At 39.5% G+C, this 11,936-nt stretch overlaps 1 protein-coding gene across 1 annotated transcript in view; it reads right to left on the reverse strand.

Annotated features, from left to right (window-relative positions):
* LOC102007848 (olfactory receptor 4D1-like) overlaps positions 1-5,487 on the reverse strand; it is a 6,024-nt gene extending 537 nt beyond the window's left edge. The window contains exons 1-2 of the mRNA XM_005394585.1: positions 5,429-5,487; positions 4-437 (exon numbers count right to left, since the gene is read on the reverse strand). Of these exons, the coding sequence (XP_005394642.1) occupies positions 4-419 (416 nt within the window). The 5' untranslated portion in view covers positions 420-437; positions 5,429-5,487. The remainder of the gene's footprint in view (positions 1-3; positions 438-5,428) is intronic.
* Between the last annotated feature and the right edge of the window lie 6,449 nt (positions 5,488-11,936).

The raw sequence follows: 11,936 nt of genomic DNA on the forward strand, positions 1-11,936 counted from the left end.
AGCCGAGTGTTCATGATGGTGACGTAGTGGAGGGGCCGGGAGATGGCTATGTAGCGGTCATAGGCCATCACGGAGAGAAAGAAGACAGTCCCACCTCCCAGCAGGTGGAAGAAGAAGATCTGGGCCATGCAGCCCCGGTAGGAGATGGTCTTGGTCTCGTGAAAGAAGTCCACCAGCATCTTTGGGCAGGTGACCGTGGAATAGCAGAGGTCAATGACAGCCAGGTTTCGGAGCAGAAAATACATAGGTGTGTGGAGTCGGGGCTCAAAAGTCACTGTGATCATGATCAGGAGGTTTCCTACAACCGTGATGATGTAGACAAGTAGGAACACCAGGAACAAGAGTTTCTGGAGTTCCTGGATCTGTGATAAACCCAAGAGGACAAACTCTGCCACCCATGTGTTGTTCTGTGGTTCCATGGGGTCTTCCCCATCTGTCTAGAGATACCATGCAATACAAAACAAAGGGTGAAAATTCTGTCATTTTTCTTTGAGGGGTCAGGGGTGATCTGATCAAGGTCCTCCTGTGTTGCCAGTTAGGGAAGGTTTCCATGAACATGAATACATTTTCAAAGCTCCCATTTTTTTCCTTTAACTATGCCCTACATTATTACCGACATTTATGGGAAAGTTTCCCCCTCTGGACCATACTGGTTTATGTCTGATTCTTTTTCCTACCTACTATACTGAACATTATGCCTTGTGAATCACAGGCTCCTCAAGTGTACTTGAATTAATAAATGAGGGGATGAGTGTGTCAGCAAGTACCTGTAGCCACAAACCTCATCAACCCAAGTGCATACATCTTGAAGGGGTGTAAAGATTAAAGGTTTTAGATGAACAGAAAGATACTTCTTCATAGCAGAAGCTTGAGGGGCTGCCTATCATTCGTTACTGAAGGAAGAGAGATGTGTGTTAGAAGAAATTGTCATCTACAAATTGAGACATTAATGTGAAGGGAGGCTAGCAGAAGACCTTGGCATCATGAAGCTGGGATAACTAGGGTTTCTCACACTTTTCTACATAAATACTTCTCTAACGGCTTTCATTGCTATGGGCCATCTATGAGGATAACTTACTCAGGAGAAATACAAAAATTCCTCGAATTCTCATGTTTTACCTTTAAAATTTCATGTGAATATTCTATAAAACACATATCTCTAAACAATCTTTGGGAAATCTTTCGAAAGTACTGTGATTTGTAAAACTTTGATCGGCAAGATTGAGGTGTTATAGAACATGGAGAATAAGGGATAAACATATTTCTAAAATTCAGTTCAGTAAGTGAAAATTCTAGCAGACAGTCATGGAAAAAACAAACTAAGTTCTTCAGTGTTAAGTAACTTTCCCCCTTAGCTTATATATTTCTGGAACTGTTTTCTTTAATTCAGGAAAATTTGTCATGGGACCCTGCCCTGTGAAGACAATAAAACATAAAAAGAGCTCTTCTGATTTCCACTTGATTCATAGAAGGAGCAGTGGCAATTTTCCTGATGTGCACTGAATGGGCATTTATAAAAAGATATCCACCAAACACCATATATATGTAACTTTGTTTTGGAGACAGGGTCTTGCTATGTGGTACAGGCTGGCCTCAGGCTCACAGCGATCATCTTGCCTCAGCCTCCTGAGTGCTAGGATTACTGGTGTGGGCCACCCTGCCTGGCATGCAGACAAATATAAAATAGAATTATCTGTAAAATTATCTGAGGGATTACAGTATCCAATCTATTGTCATGTTTATCTTCATATAAATCTCATATTTATCTTCCAGTATTTGTATAAAAGTTATGCTTCAGGAAGATGCACCTTGTTTATTCTGTAGCTGTCAGCATGGGACCATTTGAAGAATGTCTGTATAAGCAATGGAGAGCCCCTGCAAGCTCTTCTTTAGGAGATGACATGAGGAGACACAGTTAGATGGGATCATTCAAGGACCATGGGCAAAATGCTGCAACAGGGAACAGCAGGGGAGACTCTTCCTAAGGCATTGTGGAGCCACTCCAACAGAGGGCAGTGCTGTTGGCATGGGCTTTGGGTCCTTGCCCTATCACGTGATCGAGGGAAGACTGGATGGGCAGAGGTTTAACGGTATGGTTTGGCCTCTCTGAGAAAGTTCCTGGTCCCAGCTCTAGCCCTCCCACCTGATCATTCCTGAAATGCCAACCTCATCCTTCATTATTTTACCTTACGGTCTTTACTAAGATTACGATTACCATATACTTTTATACCCCTTTACCAGTCAGACACAGACACTGGAGGTCTTTGTGGATGAACAAATGTCTTGAACTTCACTTAAGATACTCTATGGAAAGAGGGAGGAAAAAGTAAGGCAAAGTTGGTAAACTGTTGGTAACTCTGGAAAATGGTCACCAACTAATACGCTGAAACTCAGTATGCTACTCCCTCTACTTTCTGGGTGCATAAATATGGTGTATAAGTATTTCCATAATACCACAGGAGAAGGAAAATCTCAGAGATACTTAAGTTTTGATCGTGATGTCTTTGTGCTATTTGGATAGTTTTACTTTTAACATACTATGCATCAATCATGGTGGAAGGAAAACATTTGAAAACAAAATAACATGTGAGGAAATGTTATCCCCCAGAAACATAGGCAGTTATTTTGCAATTCTTACTATTATATATAAAACTGACATAATATACCAGCTACAAAATCTCACAAGCTGGGTGTGGCAGTGCACACTTATAATCCCAGATACTGAGGAGGATAATAAATTGAAAGGGGAGACTGTCACAAGGTTAAAAAATAAAATAAAAAAAGGAATAGAGATGTAGTCAAGTGGTTCATGGGATCAATCATCAGTACCATAAGAAAAGAAAAAAAGAAAAGAAAAGATGAGGCTGGAGATGTAGCCTAGCACAAAAGAGGCCATGGGTTTAATCCCAGTGCTGAGGAAAAAGAAAAAGAAATTAAAGCACAAAATGTTAACAATGTTAACAGTGGTTATAGTTGGTTAATGCCAGTGATTGAACATATATTTTCTCCTTTGGAAAATTAAATATTAATTTTAATTTAAAAAGTAAAGAAGCCTGTGATCCCAGCACTCAGGAGGCTGAGGCAGGAGGACTGTCATTGAGTTTGAGGCCAGCCTAGGCTACATAGTGAGGCCCTGTCTCAAAAAAAATTAAAAAGTAATGAGAGAAGACATCTGTAAGAGCTGAACAGCTCCTCATTGTTGCCTGGCACCCGCACTGCTGAAGCCTGAAGATGACCCACGTGTGTGAGAGGCAGCACTCAGGAAAGAGGAAACCTCACAGCACTGAGGAGAGGGGAGAGTGGAGAGAGGAGGGAGAGATGCAAGCGCTGGGAAACAGTGGAGCCTTGTGTGAAAGAGGAAAGAAGGAGACAGTGACTTCCAGGACCACTGAAACCGCCCACTTCCCCGCTCCTGATAACTGAGTCGCCCTCATGGTTCCCACGGTATCTTTAATGGTCAAACACAGTCAGCAACTTTGGTCTTTCCTTTCCCTTTTTCTTTTCCCCTGACCCACGTACCACTCATTACCATCCCATAATCATTCCTACCCTTTATTACTCCAAACCCAAGTTCTTCTCTGCCTCCTGTCCTCACACCCAGCTGCACTTCTTCAGCCTTGCATCCTGCATCTATTGTCGCAAGAGCGATTGGTTCTTCCTTGGGAATTACTGCCGAATTGCTCCTCCTCCTGACTTGCTGTTATGGCTTCCAAGCAGGTTGCTGCCTTTAGGCACTGATCCATTTATTCCACACTGGGACATAAGTAAACTTCTTAAAAGATGTCTGCCTGCTCTACTTCAAAATGTTTTCATGTTTTTTCATAACTCCTTACCGTCTGCAAGAAAAAATTCACATTTCAGTGGGTCTTCAGAGGTTTTCTCACAAAGATTCCTCTGGCATGTAGTAGTAGTAATCATTTACTATGTTGTAGAAGTTGCAGCAATAATTATCATGATAGTAAAATTTATTAAGCATTTACTATGTGCTAGGTCGTATACTAAATATTTTATATGCATTATCCTATTTGATTCTCATAGGTTATTCTCATGTTTCTAAAGCATAGCAAGTGTCACTGCAAGTTGAGACTTGGGTTAAATAATTGCATGCAGAGAAGAAGTAGTAAAGCTGAGATTCTGAACCTAGTCCAATGGACCCCATTCCCTTCCTCCTGTCCTCTGAGAATCTAGCCACACTGATCTCCTGCTTGGTTCCTCAGGTCTCAGTGTCTTTCACCTGCTCAGTGCCCCACTTGGATTGCTTTTCAGGCCTGTATATCCACCTGATTTTATCCCTCCAAAGACTCGAGAGTAAGTCACCCTTCTATGACATTGCCCTGTGCTGGTATTTCCCCACAAGGACTGCTCTGCCTGTGTGTTGCCATTTCAATGCAAGTCCAGTACTTGGCTACTCCACAGTACTGTGAGCACACAGGCTTTCTCACAGATGAGTTCTGAAAGAATGCATGTTTGGTTGTGGATTCACTGCTGGGATGGACCAGTCACTGAGAGATGAGAAGAGAATGGGTAGCCATTGGATAAAAGAGTGCTGTTTAAGAGACCCTGAAGGAAATCCAAAAGAATCCTGTTTCCTAACATGACCACATTTGCAAGCCTAGAAGCATCATCTGAGCAAAGTCATTATTCTTTCCACAAACTTGTAAAGATCTCTGGAAATGCTTCCTCTACCTCCATGCGTAGAGAGTAGATTTAGAGGAATTTCAGATGGGAAGGCTGAGGATATGCGTGACAAAAAAGAAAGGATTCCTCCATACGTAATTTACAAATATTTTTCCAGACAACTTTCTGTTGTTACTCAGTCATGTCTCTTACTGGGTCTTTGTTTTTAGGAAATCAGTCCACATATGATTCAGAGACAGTGGAAGGGAGGATAAATAAGTGGGATCCCAAAGTAAGAGTGAATCCAGTTTGCGGTCATTTTGGGAGTGACAACAGGCTTGATTCAACACGAGATTTAAGAGTATGGAGGATGAGGTGGAGGGGTGGCAATAAGGAAGGAATGAAAATCGGGAGTGAGTGGGAGATACGGTAGGCAGGACAAGAAGGAAGGTGGAGGAAGAGAAGAGTATTAAAAGGAAACGTTAGAGGGAAGAAAGTGTGACTGACCCCATTTTGCCCGGGGAGTAGGGGGAAATTGCACGAAGGATGTAGTGGGTTGGGGAGAGGATGGTGTGTGTCCTTATTTTTCTCTCCCTCTTACCCTCTGTCCTAAATTCCACTCAACACACAAGCCAGTGCAGACAAATCTTAGTTCCCGATAAAACCGACTGTTCCTGAAATCCTATTACTCCAGCATTTTTGCCTAATGATGCCCCCATTCCTCCCACTAGCCCACACTGGTCTCACATTAGACTGTGGCAGGAGCCTTCTCGGTGTTGTACATGGAAAGGACCCTGGAGTCATCACCTACCTCCAACCCAAAGTGGCCAAGGAGAGCTAGAGCCTCCCATCTTCTAGCCACCCTGATTTTTCAGCTCCATTCTTCTCCTATGCCCTCTCCAGACCAGGAATACATAAAGGATTGGCCTTAAGGGACACGGCTTTTCTCAGGGGGCAAAACTTCAACTTAACTCTTGAACTGAAACTGGGCTCAGACCACCGAGGGCAACGGAGCAATGGGAGTTATTAAAGAGTATGTGAGGTGTTGCATCAGATGCACATAATCATTGAGAGACTGCCTTGGGGCCAGCAGTTCAGGAAGGCAAATCACAGGACAGGGATGAAGAACAAGAACCTTGAAGGGAAATGAGTGTCCAGGGGAGTTTACCAAAGAATCAAATCCCTTGAGATCAGCACCATGGTAAGTGCAATTGTAGTTGGAAGAGCTCCCCCCCCACCACTGTAGCTGGAAGAGTCATTTATGTCCCAAGACACACAAAATCTGGGCCACTCTCTCTACAGTAAACTCCCTAGTCTTTCTCACTTGTGCCTCTCGCCCCAATTCTTATCTGTCATCACAGTTATAGTGGCCTTCTCAATATAAAGTGACCAAGGTCACTGTCACACATTATAAAATTCACCATTTAAAAGTGTTCCCCTTCAGTGGGTTTAGTATATTCACAAGCTTGTGTAAATAACATCACTTTTCAGAACATTTCCACCATTCTAGAGGAAACTTTGTATCCTTTAGCAGTCATTATCCATCCTGTTCTCTCTCCCATTCTTCGCAACAAACAATCTGTTTTTGGTCTCTGTAGCTTTGCCTGTTCTGTAGATTCGGCATTTCATGTAAGTGGAATTATATAAAACATTTTTCAGTGTTTTGTTTCTTTTGCTTATGTTTTCAAGTTTCCTCCAAGTTATAGCATATGTCAGTACTTCATTCTTTTCATGACTGAATAATGTTCCACTGAATGGATATACCACTACTGTTTATTCATTAATCAGTTCTAGACGTTTGAGTTGTTTCTATTTTCGCCATTATGGAAAAAACTACTAGGGAGAGTCATGTATAAGATTTTGTATGGATATATGTTTTTATTTATTGTGAGTGCATACCTAGATATGAATTTCTAGGTTTTATGATAACTCTGTGCTAACCTGTCACAGGATGGCCAGATTGTTTTCCAAAGTGGTTACACCATTTTACATTTCTGGAGAAGTGCTTGGGGGTTACAGTTTCTCCACATCATCATACTTCCCACTCTCTCTCTTCTTATTATAACCATCCTAATGAAAAGGAAATTGTATCTTGTGATTTTGATTTGCATTTCCTTAATGGTCAGTGGTGCTGAGTTTCTTGTTATAAGCTTATTGGTCATTTGTGTATCTTCTTTGTAGAAATGTCTATCCAAATCCTTTGTCCATTTTTTTCCTTTGTCCATTTTAAAATTAAGCTGTTTGTCTTTTTGTTTTTGAGTTGCAAATGTTCTTTGTGTATTCTAGATATTAAGCTACTAAAATATATTTCAATAAATTATCTTTTCACATTCTTAATGATATAATTTGACATGCGGAAGATCTTACATTTTATGGAGTCTAATATATTTATGATGTTCTTGCTGTTACTTATGCTTTTGGTGTGAAATTTAAGAATTTGTGGCTACATCATCAGGTATGGTGGTGCTCATGTGTAATCCCAACACTCAGGAGGCTGAGGCAGGAGAACTGCTGCAAGTTCAAGGCCAGCTTCAGGTATATAGTGATATTAAGACCACCCTGAACTACATAGTGAGACCCCATCTCAAAAAAGAACAACAACAAAATCTATTGTTACACGTAAAGCCCAGAGATTTACTCCTATGTTTTCTTCTAAGAATTTTATAGTTTCAGGTCTTATTTTTAGTTTCACTGATTCATTTTGGGTTAATTTTGGCATACGGAGAGAGAGCGGAGTTTGATGGTTTTGCTTGCAGTTGTTTGCTTGACCCAGCACAATGTGTTATAGACTATTATCTCCATTAAATGGCCTTGATGTCCTTGTCAAACGCCAACAAGCCATAGCTGAGTATGCTGATGCACACCTGTAATCTCAGATACTTGAGAGGCTGAGACAGAAGAACAACAAGTTCAAGGTCAGCCTGGGCAATGCTGTGAGACCCCATCTCAAAGTAAAATTTACAAGAAAGTCTAGGATGTAGTTCATTGAGAGTGAGCTTGCCTGGCACATGTGAGATGCAGGGGTCAGGCACAAGACTGTAAAAAAAAATCAATAGCTCATAGATATTTTATTTCTGGACACTCATTCTGTCCCATTGGTCTATATATCTATCCTTTGGCCAGTATCATGCTGTTTTGATTATTGTAGTTTTGGAGCAAGCTTTGAAATTGGGAAATCTGAGTCCTTCTACTTTTTTTTTCCTTGTCTGTGTTGTTTGGCCTGTTGAGAGCTCCTTGCAGGCACATATGAGTTTGAGGATTGGCTTTCCTTTTCTGCATAAAAGCCACTAGAATTTTAATAGAGGTTCTAGAATCTGTAGATCACTTTGGGGAGTATTGTCATCTTTACAATATTAACTTCTCTATTTTTTTTTTTTTTTGGTAGCAGGAATTGAACTCAGGACCTCACGCTTGCCAGGCAGGTGCTGTGTCACTGAGCTACATCCCTGGCCCTCCCTTTCCAATTCTTAAACATGGAATATCTTCATTTTTTTTTGTTTTCACTAATTTCTTTCAGCATATTTTATAATTTTGAGCATATGTCTGAATTCTATGCTTAACTGTTTTTCTAGGCAGTTTATTCTTTTCAGTGTTATTGTAAATGGAATTGTTTAATGAACTTCCTTTTCTGATTCTTTTTACTTGAGTACAAAAAACAACTACTTTTATGTGTGATCTTGGATCCTGGAACTGCTAAATTTATTGGATATAATAAATGTTTGGGATTCTGTGGGATTTTGTATATGTAGAATCATCTCATCTCCAAATGGAGACGGGTTTACTTCTTCCTTTCCAACTTGAATACCTTGCTTTTCTTTTTCTTGTTTCATTGCTCAGAATAAGATTTGCAGTACAATAGTGAATAGCAGTGGTTAAAGCGGCATCCTTGTCTTGACCCTCATAACAGGAGAGGAAAGCTTTTAGTATTTTATCATGTCAGCTGTGGGTTTTCTACAAAAGTCCCCCCATATTTCTGATTTGTGGAGTGTTTTTATCACGAAAGAATGCTGAAGTTTTTCAAATGCTTCTGAAGCTCCTATTGAGTTTATTATGTATTTTCTGTTTGTTTTATTAACGTTATATATTGGTCAGCTTTATCATTGCTGGAACAAAATACTTCTGTCTTTCTCATTGGGAATTGAACCCAACACCTCAGCTCTGCCCACAGCCCTTTTTTTTTGTTGTGTGTGTGTGTTTTAAGACAAGGTCTTGCTAAATTGCCCAATTTAGGCTCAAACTTTCAATTTTCCTGCCACAACCTCCCAGGGTGCTGGGATTACCAACATGGACTGCCATGTCCAACTTTTAAAGTACAAACTTAGGTAGTAGGTTTCAGTTCTTTTTTCTTTCTAAATTAGGCTTTATCATCCAGCCAGAGATTGCTAAGTCCTACTTTTCCTGCTTTCTATAAATGTTAATGTGTGTGTTTTTATTTGCATTCATCTCCATGTCATAGTATATTGTTGTTGGACCCATTTCTTGTGGAAGAGTATATTGTTTAATTTCCACGTACCTGTGAAGTTGCCAGTTTTCCATTTGTCATTAATTTCTAGTTTCACTCCACTGTGACTAGAGACAATACTTTGTGTGGTTTTAACCTTTTATTATTTATTAAGAATTGTTTTATGCCTAACGTATGTTCTCTCCTGGAGATGGTTCCCTGTGCGCTTGAGAAGACCACGCATCTTACTGCTCTCAGGTGTTCTGAACGTGTCTTCTAGGTCTACATTGATTTGTACTAGTAAGTCCTGCTTTCTTTTTTTTTTTTTTTGGTTTTTCTCCGGTACCGGGAACCGAACTCACGACCTTGCGCTTGCCAGGGAGGCGCTTTTGCCACTGAGCTAAATCCCCAGCCCCTAAGTCCTGCTTTCTTTATTGATCCCATCCCAATTCTTTTTTAGCTACTATTTTCATGGAATATCTGTTTCTCTCATTTAATATTAAGCCTACTTTTGTCTTTGGGTCTCAAATAAATCTTTTGTTAGCAGCATATTGTTGGATTAGGTTGTTTGAATTCATTCTTCTAACATCTGTCCTTTAGTTGATATGTTCATGTATTTAAAGTACTTACTGATAATGAAGGATTAACTTCTGCTATTGTGCTATTTCTTCTATATGTCTTATATTTTTCTCCATTTCTCTTCTATCCCCCCAGTGTTGCTTCCTTGATGTATTTGGTTCAGGTATATATATATTTTTCATGTGTACCATTTTGATTCTCTTTGTTTGTTGTTTTCTGATATAGGATTTCTTTGGGTAGTTCAGGCTGGCCTTGAACCCTCTATGTGGCCCAGGCTGGCTTTGAACTCACTATGATCCTCCCAGTGCTGGGATTACAGGCCTGTGTCACTTCACACAGCTGCTTTCCTCTTAATTGACTTTTAGGCGCATATTTAAGGTAGTTTTTTTTGTTTTGTTTTGTTTTTTTTGAGACAGGGTCTTCCTCTGTAATTGAGGCTGGCCTTAAACTAACTATGTAGCCCAATCTGACCTTGAACTCTCAGAGATCTTCCTGCCTCAGCTTCCCAAGTGCTGGGATTACAGACCTGCTAAGTTATTTCTTAGTGGTTACCATGGGAGTGCAGTTAACACTTTGGTATATAAAAATCTAGTTTGAATTTGGTCAAAACATCATGTAATACCAATTTAACTTCAATAACATACATTAGTACTCTTTCCATCCCATTCCTTTCTCCCACTTTTATGTTGTTATTTTCACAAATTATTTCTTTACATGTGTGCTTCTTAACATATATTTATGTTTATTTGATGCATTTGTCTTTTAAACCATATGAAAACAAAAAGAAGCCTTTCATACCAAGACATGGTTAAATCTAGCTTTTATACTTAGTTGGTAGTTACTTTTCCCAGTGAACTTTCTTTCTTTTCATGGGTTTAATGGGCTCACCTTACCAGCTATTGAAGGGCGGGTCTACTAGCAATGAACTCCTTCCCCTTTTTTGTATCTGGTAATGTCTTTACTGCTCCTTTAGTTTTGAAAGAGAATTCTTGGTTGACAAGGATTGTTCTCAGCCCTTTACTATCCCACTGCATTCAGAATTCTGACTGCCTGATTTTCGATAAGAAATTGGATTTTGCCAGGTATGGTGTGCACACCTGTAATCTCAGCACTTGGGAGGCAGAGGCAGGAGAATTGTGAATTTGAGCCCAACCTGGGCTACAAGGTGAGTTCAAGGCCAACCTGAACTTCATAGTGAGACCCTGTTTCAAAAAAAAAAAAAAATTGGATTTTAATTCTATTATGATTTCCTAGAATATGATGAATAGTTTTTCTTGCTACCTTTCAGATTCTAAAGATAATCTTAATTTTCTTTTGAAAGATTGAAAGGATTTGAAAGATTAAAACTCATTGTCCTTTTTGGAATTCATTTTTCTTTGAATTGTAGATTCACTTCTTTCATAAAATTTAGGAAGTTTCTTATCATTATTTCTTCAAGCAGTTTTTTCTGCTTCTATTTTCTCTCTTTTCCTTATAAAACTCCTAGACTGTGTGTGTTAGTCTGCTTGACAGTTTTCTGTGGAGCCTTAGGCTCTGTTCACTTTTCTTCATTGTTTTTTTCTTCCTGCTCCTCCAACTAGGCAAGTTCATTTGCCCCATTTTTAGGTTCACTTATTTTCTTCTATCTGATCAGATCTCCTGATAAACCCCTGAAGTAAAATTTTTATTTCGGCTATTACACTTTTCAGTATAGAATTTGGTTCCTCTGTGTGTGTGTGTGTGTGTGTGTGTGTGTGTGTTTATGTGTGTGTGTATGTGTCTGTGCGTCTGTCTACATTAGTGCGGATTGAAGCCAGGACCTTTCCACAGGCCTATAACCCCAGTCCTTTGTAAATGTTTTCTTATTGTGAAAAAGAGTCTCAGTAAATTGCTTAACCTGGATTCAAACTTTCCATCCTTCGGTCTCAGTCTTCCAGGCATGATTATATGATGTGCCACCAAACTTAGCCCCTTTTTAAAACTTCTTTTTATTTATATTCCCTACCTTTTCACATGTAATCCCCTTGATTTCATATGCTTCTTTATCTACAGCCTCCTGCTAATTTGAGTATACTTAAGACAATTAATTTAAAGTTTTATCTAGTAAGCTCAATGTCTGGGATTCTTCAACAATAATTTCTGTCAATTCCTCTTTTCTCATAAATAGGTGACATTTTCCTGGGGGCATTATTTATTCTTTCGTATGCTTTGTAATATTTTTGTTAGGAAGTGGCCATTTGACATATTGTACATGGTAACTCTGGAAATCTCTACAGAGGTGGTAGCTGTTACTTTTTTTTTTTTTTTTTTTTTTTTTTTT

Source organism: Chinchilla lanigera, unplaced genomic scaffold (assembly GCF_000276665.1).
Source record: "Chinchilla lanigera isolate Chin_1 unplaced genomic scaffold, ChiLan1.0 scaffold00050, whole genome shotgun sequence".
In the NCBI taxonomy this organism is placed as follows: Eukaryota; Metazoa; Chordata; class Mammalia; order Rodentia; family Chinchillidae; genus Chinchilla; species Chinchilla lanigera.